Source organism: Ostrinia furnacalis, unplaced genomic scaffold (assembly GCF_004193835.3).
Source record: "Ostrinia furnacalis isolate ACB-3 unplaced genomic scaffold, ASM419383v2 OfSCF4320, whole genome shotgun sequence".
NCBI lineage: Eukaryota > Metazoa > Arthropoda > Insecta > Lepidoptera > Crambidae > Ostrinia > Ostrinia furnacalis.
Window position 1 is genome coordinate 149,246 of NW_021134559.1, and position 17,215 is coordinate 166,460.

At 36.8% G+C, this 17,215-nt stretch overlaps 1 protein-coding gene across 1 annotated transcript; it reads right to left on the bottom strand.

Annotated features, from left to right (window-relative positions):
- Positions 1–2,339: 2,339 nt before the first annotated feature.
- On the bottom strand, positions 2,340–16,157 carry LOC114359349 (alpha-(1,3)-fucosyltransferase C-like). The gene is made up of 3 exons (XM_028313693.1): positions 16,129–16,157; positions 3,010–3,606; positions 2,340–2,706 (listed from the first exon to the last, which is right to left on the bottom strand). The coding sequence occupies exons 1-3, from the start codon at positions 16,155–16,157 to the stop codon at positions 2,340–2,342; spliced, it is 993 nt and encodes a 330-aa protein (XP_028169494.1).
- Between the last annotated feature and the right edge of the window lie 1,058 nt (positions 16,158–17,215).

A 17,215-nucleotide genomic window follows, 5' to 3' on the forward strand; every position in this document is an offset into this window, starting at 1 on the left:
GAATAACTCCATTGAAAACCCGGACAAACAAACAAACAAACTGGAAGTGGAGCTAAGAGATCGATGGGCTTAGGGTGAGACCTCATCTCTGGATTTAGTGATTCTTTGGTTGTAACAAAAGAGGTTACAAACGTGGCAAATAGATAAAACGCCATATTCGTTTGATATGGCTAAGGCCCGGTTACTACCAAAGCGGAGAAGAATCAGGCCGTATTTTTTTTATAGAATTTGACAGTGGTGGCGGCGCAGCGCGGAGCGGAGCTGTCCGGAGCGGAGAAGAGAATTGGAATCTTTTTTTTTCTTTTTTTCTTTTTTTTATACTTAACGAGGAAGCTCTTGGCCTGTATCTCACCTGACGGTAAGTGATGATCAGGCCGAAGGTGGAAGCGAGCTTCACCCGGAATCCTCAACTACGGAGGAACTGGCTATCTTACCTCTAACTGCCGGAACACAACAATCCTGTTAACATTGTTGTTATGAAATCTTGTTGAATCAATGAAATCTTATTGGTTATTCAAAACATTTTTCTGCTCCGCTACGCGTTGGTGGGAACCGGGCTTCAACTAGACCAGAACGTACTCTCCAGATATTAATTTTTCGGATAATCAGGTTGATATGCTACAATAGCCTAACGGCGTCGGTGTCGGCTTGCCGATTCGAAGGGAAATACAAATTACTAATAGGTACATACCTACAAATTTATATCATAGCTGCACTTTGATCAAATAACTTACATTACGCATTGATCCCATAGTGAAAGTTGCTTATATTCTTGGATAAAACTAGTAAAACATCATGTAAAGATATTTAGATGGTAAAAAAGTACATCTGCTTGTTCTGGCTATTGGACAACTTGTAAATTATCTACCTACATAAAATTTGTTAATTTCTCATGTAAGTGACTGTAATGTTTTTAATGAGAAATAAATGTTCTTTAAACCTAAAAAATCCACTATAGTTATTGACGGCAGTGCAGTTTAACCCTTACGGCTCGGAGGAATCGAAAAGTTCGTTAATTTAGTCGGACCTCGCAAATTGAGCTGGCTAGGAGACGGATTTACATTGTTTTTAGTTTGATGTTTACCGTAACGATGTGCCGATCAGTTTGTGTTGGGCCATCAGTTAATTGATTTTTCGTTGAAAATTTAATTATAAAAAAAAGAAAATTGATGGGAAAAATTACTTAAAAAACATTGAACCACATTGCTGGAAATGTCATCAGCTTACAATGATCATGGTTTAGTTATTGAATTTCATTACAATAAAGCTCTGTTCAATAAAGCTCGTGATTGATTGAATAGTTTATTATTGAAAAACAGAATTTTAAAACACAAACTTATATTATTTAGCTATTGCATTACTTTGGAAGTTCAATGAAACATATTAATTAATAGCGGGTAAAAAAGAGCACAGAAAAATAAGAACATAATAAATAAAAACTTGGATAGTAATAGTATTCTGAATTCATTATTGAAGTAAGGTATTTTATACCCTGAACAATCATTTAGGTATGTTATCCTATTATCCTGAGTTGTTTTGAACTTAGGTCCGAACTTGTTCCATCATATTATTATCTCTATCATCCTGTATTATGCACATCACTAATAAGTTGTACAATTGAGGCTTAGTCCACAACAGAATCCATTACAGGAGTTTGTCGTACAGCCGTCACGTTAGATTTATAATGGAGAGTAGAGACCCCTACTCTGAAAGACAATTTCGAAAACCATTTTCCACCTATTTCCTTCACTCGAGTGAACATTTCAGGGCGAGCAAACGAGATGGATGTGGTCGAGTATAGCTTATTTATTTTGCAGGGTAGACGCCTAGATATCTTAAAAGCGTGTCACTATGGGACTATTTGTCATATGGTAAGTGATTTCCCTCGTACAAGCTTGGATTTGTTGAATCACCCCATAGCGTTACATGTAAATAAATTCGCGAAAGATGTGTGGAGTCTTTTAGTACGAGTATGGGGTATGAATTTCTAAGAGCGACAAACATTTTTGTTCATGATTGTAGTGAAGGTTACTATTTTGTTTCAAACTAACGCATGGGACGTTAATTTCATCGTGTGATGATCTATGGATACTACATAATGCTCTACTGTGAGTGTAATAAGTTCTACTTATGAATTTGATATCAGATTCTGTCTAGTTTATTGATGTTAATTAATTATAATGACATTATGAGGATAATTAAAACAAATGCCATATTGGAGGCAGAATTTGTCTCCCTATTTTAATACTAGCTTTAAGAATAAACACTGCCGGTCGGTTTTTTATATCAGTAACTAGTCTTATATGGTTTTAATTTGGTTATTTTATAGTTTATTTTATTCACGGAGAAGCGAGTTTTTTAACTTGTATGTCAGAATTAACGTAGTTACTGAACTTCTCTATCTTGTTCCAAGGTACTCTGGGTATTTCCCCGTTTTTTCTAGAAGCTGCTTCTTGTGCTTCGCATTTCTTCTTGTAATGGGGATTCCACCATTTTCTGAAATTGTTATGAACTTTGCCGACGCCTTTGTACAACGCTTCGCACAATTTGCAGACGGTGTCAGTCTTGTTCCTGATGATATAGTGGTTTTGCCAACTGAAGTAGTGAAGGTATTCTGTTTGGTTGATGATGAGCTTTGCCATTTTTTCTGCTGTCTTCTTTGGGCCTAGGTCTCGACCGTTGATGTAGGAGTCAGGGGGAAGGAACCTGAAATATTAAACAGTAGAAACTATTGAAAACAAAAAAATCCATAATTTTTTGGTTACTATGCAACCGTGTTTGCGGGCTACTTTTGATATATTAGACTTCTTTGCTAAGATAAGGCCATATTGGACTGAAGACGGGAAACCCAAGCTTAACGTATCATTCCAAGAGCTTATTTGTTTTAGACCTTTTACGAGCTGGTCAAAATGGGAACAGTTACCTACATGAAGCGACCTTCCAATTGGTGTTTTCCACCTGAGAATTGTGATGACTCTCCGTTACCAAAAGATATAAAATATTACAAACCTGGAATAATTAGCGCCTCCAAACACAACTGGAACTGTATAATGCAATAATGCTTTCATAACCTTCTCTGTCACATAATCTTCAGAGATTGAGTTTTCTAATGCCAAATAAAAATAATATTGTTTTAGTTTTTTAATGCATTCCTTATCTCTTTCAAAGGGACATTGTCTTGTACCACAAGAGCCTATTACATGGATCTCGAATCCGTACCATTGTAAAGCCACCTTTAACTCGTTGAAATAAGTTTCTCTTCTGCTTTGGGTGTAACAATTAGATACCATCCAAACGGCTGGATATTTTTTAACATTAACAATAGCTTTTCCAATTTTCGCTGATATAGGTTTGACTTTTGCTGTCCAATTAACATCAAGACTGGGAGCGATTTCTTCGCCTTTTTTATTAAAAACTGTAAAATACGGCCACACTACATCTGAATCAAGTTTGTACGTCCAAGTAAGATTGAAATAATCATCGAATTCTTCTTCACACACTGCGTAATTTTCAGCGGATTCCCTTCCAACAAACACAAACGTTTGGTTTAAAAACCTTTTTGAAGGCAATTCTTCTTCAACATCAAAATGTGAACTCACTTTCTCACTAAAAAGAATAGCATCGAAATGTTTAAATCCCTGAATAAAGTTTTTGTCTTTAGTGAAGTAGCAATTGTAAACACATTCATCTGAAATCGAACTGTTTAATAGTACATCGAAATTGTGATCTTGTTTCGACCACAGTAAGATAAATTTTGGTTTGGTCACTTCTCTTTTCGATGCCTCTCTCCAGATATGGAAATTTTTGATTCTACTTTTTAGAACGTGACTGTTTTGGTATGTTAAAATCACGAATATGACAATGATTGTAGCAGTTAATTTGGCAAAAAATTTGATATATCGGTAGATTATTATCATTATGGGACTGAGAATCGGACTGAAATGATCTGTAAAGTTTGGTCCAAGAATTTATAACGAGAGAAGTGGATTGTTCTTTGGAATTTTCTGAGAAAATTATTATGGTTATTGTGCGAGATGAGATATTTTCTTGTTTACACACGTCAATCAAGAAAGAATAAAGCGTTGGGAACTGAAGTGTTTGAAAACATTTTCTTGATAATTTTTCATACAACTAGTAAGTCCTTTGGTACTTATTTTAGCAATTTTGTGTAGGAATTCGTTCATTCGCTCGTTTCAGTTAAATGACGTCCACTGCTGGACAAAGGCCTCCCCCAAGAATTTCCACAAAGACCGGTCCTGCGCTGCCCGCATCCAGGCACCTCCCGCAAACTTCACCAGATCGTCGGTCCACCTAGTGAGGGGCCTGCCCTCATTGTGTAGGTATATCCACAATAAAACTTCATCCAGTGTCTAAGTAGCGCAGATAGATAGATGGAAGAGCAGTCGCGAAGATTTTTTAGTTTTTTATTTAAACATTTTTTTTTCACTAAACCAATTTAAAATATCGGAGTAGTCAGGGTGAATGCACCTGTTAATGTCCACGTCCTAATCCGCGGTAATGGATTGCTAGTCAGGCTTTGTCCATATCTTTATGTCGCTTGAATGATTTATAATTATCGTTATCAGCGTGTCGAGCGTACGTGTGTGTATTGAAAACGATATAGTATTCATTGTAGGTCTGGTGAAAACGAACTATTTACCTACAATACTTACAATAACAGACTATTAATTACTAGCTTTCCGCCCGCGACTTCGCCCGCGTGAAATTTTGTCTGTCACAGAGTCCCTGTTTCAAAAACCGGGATAAAAACCATCCTATGTCCTTTCTCAGGACTCAAACTATATCTATGCCAAATTTCATCAAAATCGGTTCAGTAGTTTAGGCGTGAAAGTGACACAGACAAGAGTTACTTTCGCATTTATAATATTATTAGTATGGATTTTCATAACGACCAAAATGGTCTAAAATGCTTTCAAAAGTTATTAATTTGACACTGGAAGATTAGCGTTATTCACGATATTTGGTGCTGTAGAGGTAATTAGTTAGACCACAATTGATTCACTAATTGCAATCGCAACTATCGGTCAAAGCGCAGGGTAAATGCACCAGTTAACGTCCGCGTCCTAACCCGCGGTAATGGATTAGCCGAGATAGGTCAGGCTTTGTCCATAGCTTTGTCGCTTGAATAATTGTAATTGCCGTTATCGGCGTGTCCATGTTCGGACACTACTCGTGTTGTCTATGCCTTGTCTATGTGTATAGATTCAATACATCTTAGTTTGCTATAGCTACTAGGTTAAATGCCTGGTAGCGTGTCTATAGTCTATGATATATTTGTATGATGGGTCTAGATTATTATTCTCTGATTTATTTATGTGGTTCTTGTCTGATTTATTACTATTCCTTAAAATTATTGGAAAAATTAAGTAGATACCACAAATGGTATCTACTTAATTTTTCCATTTGCTAGGAATTAGTAAAGGATCTGATGATGATGATAATTAGGTCTAATTAATGAGACCACAGCTTAACAAATTAATTACAGTGCACGTCAAAAATATGCAAACAAAAACTTAAAAAAATTATGTCAAATGGTTAAATCTAAGCAAAATGTTTAATGAAAGATTTATATAAATTTTTAAAAATAATAAATTTTCGTCCCATTTAAGACCGAAACCTAGTTCTGATAAGTTTAGAAATCGAAAATAGTTAGGCAGTCCGATTTTTTTATAATTTTCAAATTCGAAAATGGTTGTTATTAGATATATTCATTCGTCACAAAAACAATTTATTCGCCAGACAGTGGAGTGAAATAAAACAAAACAAAACCAACTTGCAAGTTGGCAGTCTGGAACATTTCCAGATAGCTGTTATCACCCTAAACGACAATTTTGTAGACACTAGAGACACCCCTTTGCCTCGTAGCGGGCAAATGCCACTTAGTAATGACTGTGAATTTCGGTAATAGATTGGCGAATTTTCGAGTCACTTAGTTACGTTTTTTTGCATGAGACCCTTTCCAACTCATAAAGATGTTATGAAACTCCATTGCACACTCTCCTTTTTTACATAAAATTTTGCCCGCGGCTTCACCCGCGTAAAATTTCGTTTAACACAGATCGTCATAAATTATAGCCTATAGGTTATTTTGGGTTATAAACAATAATACTGTACAGTTTCATCAAAATCCGTTCAGTAGTTTTTGCGTGAAAGAGTAACAAACATCCAGACATCCTGACATCCAGACATCCAAACTTTCGCATTTATAATATTAAGAAGGAAGTAGTCTATTTGCTATCTTGATTACACGTACGCTATTTATCCTTGTAATGTTTCATCAAAATTCGTCCATTCATTTTTGTATAAGTGTATAAGTAGGTACCTAAACCCAACAATACTACAAAATTTCTGTAGACCACGGATGTACTATATACCTGAAATAACGCAAATAAAGAAATTTGATACCAGGCTAAACAACTGACAAGTGAAGTAAAGAAGGTTAAATTATATCAAGTAAGTATCTGTTCAATCAAAATCCTGCTGCTATTATTCTTTCTGCGGTAAGAACCTAACAACAATTTACACATCAGTTTACCCGACAATAAAAGAAAGGGCAATAGAACGCCAAACTTTTAAACTCGTCTTTATCAAGCTAGTGAAGATCGGGAATAAATATTTAATGTGCTCTTTAAACTATTAAACAAAGTCTAGCTGTGAAAACGCGGCGAACTTCACTAAGCTTCTACTGTGTAAAGTTTGCCGACTCAAAATCCTCTAGGAACTTTTACATTTTTAGAGTTCCGTGGGAAATAAAAAGATTCAAAAATCTTTTGTGAAAGCTACTTAAAACAATCACAAAATATTCAATTTATCAAGTAGGTACATGTTAATAGTATCAATCACCAATTAGTACCGCCAAGGTGACCTGAAAACTTGGTGATTGTAGTAGGTAAAAAGTTTACTTTTTATGGCCCATTTTAGCCGACTTCAAGAAAAGGAGTTTAACAATTCGAATGAAGGTAATAGTGGTCAGAATTGCATAGTTTTTGTTGTGTATTATTTAACGACACCTAACTTCATTTTTTATTTACTACTAGTACTTTAAGGATTGGTCAATAAAATTAAACAGCACTCAGAGTTTACCTAGTTATGTTTGAAAATTGGTTAAGAAAATAATGTGCTACGGAACTCTCACTCATTTTAAGCAGAACTCTTTGCAGTTTAACTTTTTATTTTCGAATCGCAGTGAGGATCCGTGATAGGGATTTTGCAGGGTTTTACACTGGGCTATTAGTGTTAGGAGTTCGAGGACCTTGGCTCTCGTTAGCCGAAAATGATGTAAGTTACCCTATAAAAGTTTTAAGATTGACTCGAATAAGGCAATCTTTGATTAAGACGTGTATATAGCCTTTATTGCCTTGGAAGAACTTAAGAAAAACGGTGTAATTTATTTTCTTGATTATGTTTTGTTCTTGGCTTCACTCCCGCTGATGTTAGAATGGTAGTTGAAAAGAAATGTGGATACACTTTAAACACCCTGAAGATTATAGACTTTTGTTGGAAGAAGGTTAAAAGGTTACACACGGATATCGATAGGATACCGATTTGGTATCGGTCAATTTCTTATATCCCTTTCCATAGCACGCTGTTCAACTTTGAGTTTCTTTAAGAAGCCTGTGAGAGGCCACGTTTCGGATCCATCATGATAAAGGTAGCAGAAAGGCGCTGGATGCAGGCCGCTATCAACCGTGCGATGTGAAAGTCATTGGGGGAAGCCTATGTTCAGCAGTGGACGTGGTGGCTAAAATGATGATGATGAATATCTTATACAAATTGAATGCCTACCAAACTATCGGCCGACTAAAAGTCTGCAGTCTGCGGCCGTCTTAACCTGCCGTTTTCTGCAATATACCTAAATCCGTCTCAATTTAAACTAGGTACTCACTTCTTTGTCGCTCTTGCCTATTTATTAAAGTATCGTCTATAGGTACATAATCCCGAATTCACGTTCAATGAGGGTTCTCGCGATTGAAAAATCCGCCAGATGGCAATACGTAGACGCGAGGTCCAAATGCAAATTGGTTATTTTTGACATGACATTGACAGATATGTCAAAATCCACCAATCATGCAGCATTTGGACCTCGCGTCTACGTATTGCCATTTGGCGGATTTTTCAATCGCGAAAACCCTCATTATAAACGCGGCGTACAGCCTCTGAATAAATGTGAATGTACCTTCCTTAACCTGTCCGCCGCCGTGTCCTCTGCAATGTAAATCCGTCTCAAGGCGCGGGTCGATCGCGAGCAACTGTCGGCTCGTTGTCGCATGCCAATAAGCCGATTATTCAGTCATTTGCATCGGGACAGATCCATTTACATGTCAAAACAAGCCGGGATAGGATAGGCTGTTCTTTGAAGATCTGTAACAAACGGACTGATTTCAGGAGCGACTCAAAACGGGAATGATTAAAGTAAGATTCACAAAGAATAAGAGATCTTACGTAACCGTGCTCATAGCATACATAATGGTGACGATGACGACTAAGAATTTTTTATCCTCTTATTCACAACATTTAAATACACAAAAACCACGATGTTGTTCCATGAAGCGCTCTATGTGACTAAAAATTCATGAAATAATGCAGTTTGATGAGAAACTGTGCATTCGATCTGTTTTCGAGGAATCAAGAGTTGCCATTTGCAAAAATGTTTGGCCCACCCTGTATTTAGTAATGTTCTTTTGCTAGGACCCATCGTTAAAATCAAATGGTAGTGGGCGGAGCACATAGCTGACAGAGCTGATGGCCGCTGGGGCAGAAAAGTTTTCGAGTGGCGACCACGGGCCGGAAGATGTAGTGTGGACCGACGATCTGGTGAAGGTCGCGGGAGGAGCCTGTAGGACCGGTTGTTATGGAAATCCTTGGGGGAGGCCTTTGTCCAGCAGTGGATATCATTTGGCTGAAACGAACGACAATTAAGACAGAAGAAAGAAAACGTAAAACAAAGATATCCTAGAGCCTCTCTAAGCATTTTCAAACAGTTCTTTCAGCCAGACTGAAACTTTGAACTAAACTACTTAGCACTTAGCATAATAGGGATTTAGAAGCCGCAGATCGCCGCCGACTAAGCCGTATTTTGATCTACTTTAGCTTTCAACTGTAGTTTTAGTGGAAGGAGATTTTTTATTTATTTACCCGAAGTGTTTTGTTTGAGGACGTTTTTATCTCCTAGTACAGTTTGTGGAAATCCTTGGGGGAGGCCTTTGTCCAGCAGTGGACGTCTTTCGGCTGAAAGTCGTCAGTCAGCGTCAAATGGTTCGTGACACCCAAAGTAAAAAGTAAAGCAATGCAACCTTATTGCAATCGCAAGATAGACGCGTATCGGACTTTTTGACTACTTTGATTTAACTCTGACTGTACCTATGTTGAGTTTACGTGTCATAATGAAAGATAACGTAAGAAAATTAGAGTGAGGACACGTAATAATTACGTTATAAAAGTCGGCACTTCCGAACTAGCCATTTTCAAAATAATGTAGACATCTTCTACCAACCTAATGAAGAAACTAGTGAAGAACTAATTACGAGTACTACGAGTACGTTCCATAATGTTGTAAGTACATAATAAATCGATTTTAAATAAAATGACAGTCGTAAAAAATATTTTTTAAAGGATTATTTCGTTAAATGGAAATTCGAAAATGTATTAAATTCCCAACGGGCAACTTAAAACAGAGCAGGATTATCCTATTGGACGCGAATAACGCAGCACTTTTGAATAACTATTCGCAAAATTGCTTCGTCGATGCGTCAGGCGACGGGTTAAGTTCGTTAGGGTTGGCTCTTCGTTATTTTATAGTTTATCATTAATCTCTAGATCATCGCTTCAGAGGCCCTAGAGTCGGGCTCTATCTGAACGATTTAGGGCCCCCATTTTTAGTCGTCATATAATTTTCTCTAATAGGCTGCGTAAACTTACACTTTTGTGTCTTGAGTAGTAACCCTACAAGCTAGTCACCACTCCAGTGAATATTTTATTTTCATATAATCAATATTAATTAAATCATCCACTCCTTGTGCAAATGTAGACACTTTTTGTGTCCATGGTGTCAAGTAGAGACAACCTCTACTTACATGACACCATCAACAAAGCGTATGTCGACTTATGGATTTGAGACGTTTTAGGAGAGTGGCAGCAGTATAGTCGATAATTAATCGAAGACTATAATACGGGTCTTTTCAAGGCGAGAGTGAATAGGCACTTACAGGGCAGATATGTACCATCCTAGACTGCATCCCACTTAACATCAGGTGCGATTGTGGTCAAATACCTACTTGCCTTGTTATGCAATAAAAAAAATAACTGTCACTTGTCAAAACTACCCGTGATTTGTGGTAATATCACGTGAATATAGCGTTTACTTCAACAAAATGTTGATCCTGATATGCTATAGACTCTGATGATGCAGGAACTGTATTTTTCCGACGGCTAAAATGTCAACTGGTGGCAACCCTGCCTGGCGTAAGTCAGGAACTAAAGCCATTAACGGTTCAAATCACGAGTTATGAACTAACCCTAATAAGTATGGTGTATTAACGCGTTTGCGACCCTTTGTGATAGTGTTCAGAATTGACTTACACTGTCTATTGAAACATTGTTAAAGTTTATTATAATGAAGTAATTTTTTAATTATTTACCTTTTTACCGATTTACCATTTGTGTTTACAACCACGGGCCGAAAGACGTGGCGTGGGCAGTCCTCCTACTAAGTGGATTGACGATCTGGTAAAGGTCGCAGGAAGAACCTGGATGCGGGCAGCGCAGGACCGATCGTTATAGAAAGATTATAGACTTATTATGGCATATCAGACCAAAAGATTCTTCAGTGCTTACTTTAATGGAGGGACTAGTTACTGTTATTCGTACTTTCATCAAAATTACAACTAACACATAATTAAAGAAATAAAACAAAAAAAGCCAAAACCAAACGTAATCCTCCAAGATCCACCCAACATCGAAACTCCGTTAACTAGGGAAAACTAAAACAAAATCTCTCATCAGGGAACTAATAGCAAAGTCAGTTCTCACCGGGCAATCTCAGGAATGGAAGTAGCCAAGTGCGGACATCGCCCGGGCAAAGTTTGCCCGTAAAATTAGGTAGGTATAACCGCGGAAGATCACTCAAACTTGTAAGAGGAATTTATGTTTTTGAAGAAAAATGGCGGGCACCTCGCCGGTGGCATACGTAATACGGTATTTGCAGGTTTTAACGAGGTTCTTTATGGTTTTTTTATAGGGCTGTAGGTGAGAAAGTTAATTTACAAGTAGGTTTTTTTTTCTAGTGGGTCAAAAGAGCTATGTTATGGTTAGCTCCTTTCTAACTTTCTAAGTAGGTATTTAGTACCCCTTAGTATTGAAAAAAATAACTGGAATTTTAGCAGAAAAGTTGATCAAGTTCATCTTTCACAGGTTTTGGCGGAAAAACTAGATAAATGATTAGAAAACTTCATTAGTTCATTACCGAGTAAAAATATGTTTTTGTTCTAGTACCTAATTTGCTTCTATGAAAATTAGCAATACCTAGCCTTTTTCACAAACCATAACATAGGTACTTATTATGGTACGACCTACCTAAAGGCGTCGATACATATGTCAGTAACTGGTACACTTGCATGCCAGTTCCTTCTAAGTTGATTTTTAACCAACTTCAAAAAAGGAGGAGGTTAGATGTTCGGCTGTATGTAGTTTTTATTGTAAGCATATGCTAACGCATGCCTGTATCTGACAAGCGAGTATATCGCACAACACTCATTTTCAGCTTTTTAGTTGGAAATAGATCCACATTGGGCCAATTAGAGACTCAAAAACGATGCTTGCTTAAGTGAAGCAGCAAATCGAAGGCACAGCGTTGAATAGAGCTCTGTGATTGGTTCGTGTGTGACCCTGTGCGTAGACGCACACTGCGAGACCTCATAGTAATGTTTGTGAATACGGGCGTGAGTTTCTTGCGCTGCTTCTTCTCAGCCCATTTATTGTCCTGAAGCAGTGGTAGGAATAAAGTAACACCAAGACGAGTACAAGCGCTTTTTAACCTACTACGTAAGAAAGAGGGTTTTGTTTTTAAAGGCCTACTTGCAAAAAATAAATAATTTTAATAGTTTTAATTACTTGGACATGCTGTTAACATGCATGCAAGCTACTTTTCCATTTTTCTGGCATGAGTATCGTGGCCTTTATACTCATAAGGATATTATGGATATGTAGTTTCGGTTATGGATACGGTTACGGATATTGGAATAATATTATACCGGTTTCGGTTACGGTTACGGATATTTTTATTTCAGATATCCGAAAGTTTCGGTTACGGATATCCATGACATCCCTGATACTCACATAGTTTGGCACTCCAACTATTCAGTGCGGCGCAGTAAATTGATTTCGCTGCATAGTGCATGTTGCTTTACGAACTAACTCGATGTTAATAACTTGATTACAATATTAAAACTAACGTTGATACATTGTTTGTTAAACTTTTATGATACTAACATTGTTATTATTGACGAGAGATTCATTCAACAGGGGCTTTGAGATAATATCGAATATCTAGTTATATAGTTATGTTATAACTAACACAGGTTCCTGCCTACTCCTAGTACTCCTAGTAATATTAAAAATTCTTAAGTTTGTCAGGGGTTGCAGGATGCGTGTTTGTTACTCTTTCAAGTAAAAACTACTGAACGTTTGATGATTTTTTTTTTAAATTTTATTTGATATCAAGGGTGAGTATAGACTGGAGCATCTACTTGTAACAGAACAATGAGCTGCTTTATAAAATGTTCTAGTGTTCACCCTAGTGAAAGGTTCGATATTCCATATACCATCCCTAAGAACGTTACATTATATATAATCTAGTCTATACTCACCTTATTCTTCTTGTCGTGTCTACAATAAACATACACAGTGTCAGCCCAAAACTCCGCTACAAAAGTGGCGTTGTCAGTAGCCTTCATTCACTCACTCAGATCTAGAGAAAATTAAAGGATAGTTTTTATCCCGGCTCATCACTTTGTCATTCTGGGACAGACAGAATTCCGAGCAAAGTCACGGACAAAAGCTATACTATAATTTGAATGCATAACATGAGCATAATGCATGCGTGGCCATAACTTAGCTTCAACAATGCGCAGTAGCATACACACGCACGCACGCTGCGACAGTGGAATGCCTGGAATTCCATTCTGGAGTTTCAAAATCCATTTCTAAAGATAATAGTCTGTGGGATATGCTTTGTAGTAACTATACCTTGTTTGTATTTGAGTAGTGATAATTGCACATCTCAAATAATTTACCTGCAATAAATGTAATTTAGTTACTCAAAAAAGCCTAATAAAAACTTTTTAATAATCTACAGAATCTGCAGAATCCTGCTGAATATTCATCATCGTCATTTCAGTCAAGGACGTCGACTGCTGAAGATAGGCCTTCCCAATGATTTCCATCTCACTTTAACTATAACACATGTCAAAAATCTGTCAAACTCCATAAAAAAACCGGTTATCGTTATAGTTACGTTTAAAGTTAGGTGGTGCAACTCAGCCTAAACGCAAAAAAGTTGCCAGTTTCTGTTGGCCATAGAAAGGATGGCCCAAATCGAATTTCCACATCACGGCTGCATCCTTCACTTCCATTACCAAGCGTGGAACAAACCAATCAAAACGTATCACAACTTGTTATGTGCAATAATTCAATTACTAATAGTTATGGAGCCATCGCATGTTAAGCGATTTTGACGGTAGTCGCCACTCGTGAACTGAAAACATTGAAGGAGGTCAACTTATGGAGCCATCGCATGTTAAGCGATTTGACGGTAGTCGCAACTCTTGAACTGAAAACATTGAAGGTCAACTTTTAAAAAAACTTTTTTATTTGCTTGATCGCGCTCATCTCAGGAACTACTCGTACGATTGAAAAGATAAATAAATAAAATAAATATCCTTGGAAATTTTACACTGCGCTTCTAGTCCCAAACTAAGCAAAGATATTTTTGTGTTGGATAGCCCATTTATTGAGGAAGGCTTTAGGCTGTTATAACATCGCCATACAGCCAACAGGGGCGGAGCAGTAAAGGAAAAGGTTGCAAAACCGGGAAATATTCAAACTATTTTCACGCGTACGAAGTCGCGGGCACAGCTAGTTAAAAATATACGTCTATCGCAGCTCGCGTCGTGCACTAAATCAATTACTGAATAGTTGCTATCGAACTATGCTGACATTATCGGATACCAGCCGTTCATGTTTTATCATTTTGGTAGCAGCGATGTAATTTTGTTGTAGCTTAGAGCAAAGTCCCTTAATTTAATATTAATTCAATGTATTATTTAGCTGTGTTAATGATGATGATACTCAATTTTAAATCATCGCTCAAGATAAGTTTGAATTGGATTTGGAGAGTTTTGTTTTTACAATGTTTTTTTGCAATGCAGGGCCTTTTTTATGCAGAACAAGGCAGGTATATGACCGCAATCGCATCTGATGTTAAATGAGATGCAGTCTAGATGGTAACCCTGCCCAGTCCTGCCTTCTCGCCTTCAAAAGAACTGCCATTATAAAAAAGAATCTTGGAGTAGATAAATAGTGGCCATGTACTTTTAGCAGATAGTAGCCTTAAATAATTGCAATAAGGCCGGTTTTGCAACAAAAATGTAAAGTCTGATATGCAGTAGGTACCCACGTATGTACGTCGACTACTTTAAAACTGTAACATGGTACCTACAGAACAGAACGCCGATATTGCATTTCGCCGATGCGCTGTTCCAAAGTGAAGTTACTTGTTGACCTGCGCCAAACAACGGACTTTAATATTATGAGCCTTTGAATTTTGTGTAACTCAATGAAAAATCTTGAAAAATATATTTTTTGTTACATTACTTGGTACTAGCTTTTGCCCGCGGCTTCACCTGCGTAAAATTTAGTTTTTCACAGATCGTCATGAATTATAGCCTATATGTTATTCTGGGTTATAAAGAATAATACTGTAAAGTTTCATCAAAATCCGTTCAGTAGTTTTTGTGTAAAAGAGTAACAAACATCCATCCAGACATCCAAACTTTCGCATTTATAATATTAGTAGAAAGTAGGATTAAGGTGCAGGTTAAGTGCAATTAAGTTATTTTGAAGCCACTGTGGTTCAGTAGGTAGTTGAATAGCTCTCTCATTCTCTCTCTATTGAATCAAAAGTTCTGAGATGGATTCCCAGGCATATGGAAAAGTATTGTATATTATGGTTACGCCATGATCATGATCTCCGACAAGACTAATAATAATTATTGACTGTTTATGGCGGTGGATTCTATTTTAAGCTATAATTAATGGGCAATTGTTTAAATTATGTATTTAAAACATTAATATGTTTCACATTTCAATGTTCTTAAGCTCCACGAATGAACTTATTTTTTTGCCTACGAAATTTTATGTTGAAATGTCGAAATTGAATCTCATTTGTCGAAGCACTGTCACTCAACTCGAATAAAAATTCACAAACGATAAAACTCAAAGGTCTTTTATTTTTGAACAGATCTTTAAATCATATTAATTACTGCAAAAGTAATTAACGCTTTCACAGCATTCGTTAAAAAGTGGAGACTCGCGGCATCGCACTAGGAATGGCGTTATGCCACTGAGGAACCAAACGGATTGAAAAAACTACTAAAGATGTATATCCTTAAAAAGATCAGTAAAATAAATGTAAATTGTATGGTTGTTTAAAATTGGAATGTTTTCTGAGGTTGTTTAAAATTGGAATGTTTGCGTGACTGCATCCGAGAATTTCGAGAAGATTCTAATTTTGCTCCCGTATAATATGACTATTGTGGTAATGTTGAACTTACAAATATTGTGAGAACTTTACTGTCATTAATTACTGACCCAGCGCATTTAAGGATCACGGTACCTTTTCTTAACAAACAAACTAACTTTAATTTTAAAGACGTAATTTTACACTTACAATCGTTTAGTTAGTTTTTACTGCTCAGTATTTTAATGTTTACTTGATGTTTTATCGAAGCACATGCCCATAGTAGGTCTCATAAGGGCACTCTAGGCATGTCCTGCATGATGATGACGTTGAAGACAGGTGAAACAAATGAAATTCAATGTGTTTCTGCTCACATCTCGCATGCTGCGGTCCCGGGCGCCATCTTGCACTAATTGGCGCGGCGCGAAGATGCCCGCGATTTATGGCGCGACGAGCCACCTTCCTTAACGCCGTATTTTTGTAACTTCGAGTTTACAAGCCTTAAGTGGGGTGCATCTTTTGACGACTGATTCACCAGACTGAGGGTTCTGTTGTTTGTTTTTGTCTTTTATGTAAGTAAGAACTCGTTGGTTGATTTTATGAACCGCCATAGCTGATTGATATTGCTAAGAACGGGACTTTCTTTAAGATCCTTAATAAAATAAGAATTTAGATAGATAGTTTCTATCATGTAAAAGTAGGTAATACATAAAATTATAGTTTATTGTTTTTTTTTTTATTTCTTAGGTATCCAGATGCTAAACGACCTTAAATCATCGCGGTAATCGTTTTAGTATAATTAATGTAAACTACGCAAGATGCTACGAGTATTGACTTAACTTTTGTATTCATTTTAATTGGAAATATTTTACTATCACATAACCCAAATAAATAATGAATCTATTTAATTTTCGAATTAAAAAGTTTCATATGAAATATTAGATTATATTGCATTAGCATAACTTAGCGCGAACGAACACAGCTCACAGAAATAGTTCCAGGAAATCTACATAATATTTTCTTTTTCTCGAAAAGTTATGATTGAGAGAAAATTTTACTAGTAAGATCGCCAACTTTGCCTTATTATAGCCTAGTCTGATGTTGTGAGTTCAGAACGTGAGGTGATTGAGGACATTCCTTTGGTTTCTTTTCCCATGGTATTCCCATTGGCCTAGTACGTTATCTGCCTCTGTGGTCTATTTATTGATAAGATATAAAATACTTGTTTCAGATCTAGAGGTCCCTGGTTCGATTCTTTGTAAGGGCAAAATTTTTTGGTTGGTTAGGTTATAAGGACTTTTTCTGCTACCATCTTACCTAAGAAATCTGTCGTCATAAAACATTGTTGTATTTCGGTACTTGAGGTAAGATAGCCAGTTCTGGGTAAGCTCGCTTACCCCTTCAGCCAGATCATTACATATCTATGAGATCTTCTCTGTTATGGTTGAATGCTTATCTATC

Bases quoted from the DNA above. Each gene is read 5' to 3' on its own strand.
- LOC114359349 (XM_028313693.1), bottom strand. From the start codon at position 16,157: ATGGCGCCCGGGACCGCAGCATGCGAGAT. The intron at 3,607-16,128 runs GTGAGCAGAAAC...TATTCTTTTTAG, and splicing joins GGGACCGCAGCATGCGAGAT to TGAGAAAGTGAGTTCACATT. The intron at 2,707-3,009 runs GTTTGTAATATT...TTAATATTTCAG, and splicing joins GGAGGCGCTAATTATTCCAG to GTTCCTTCCCCCTGACTCCT.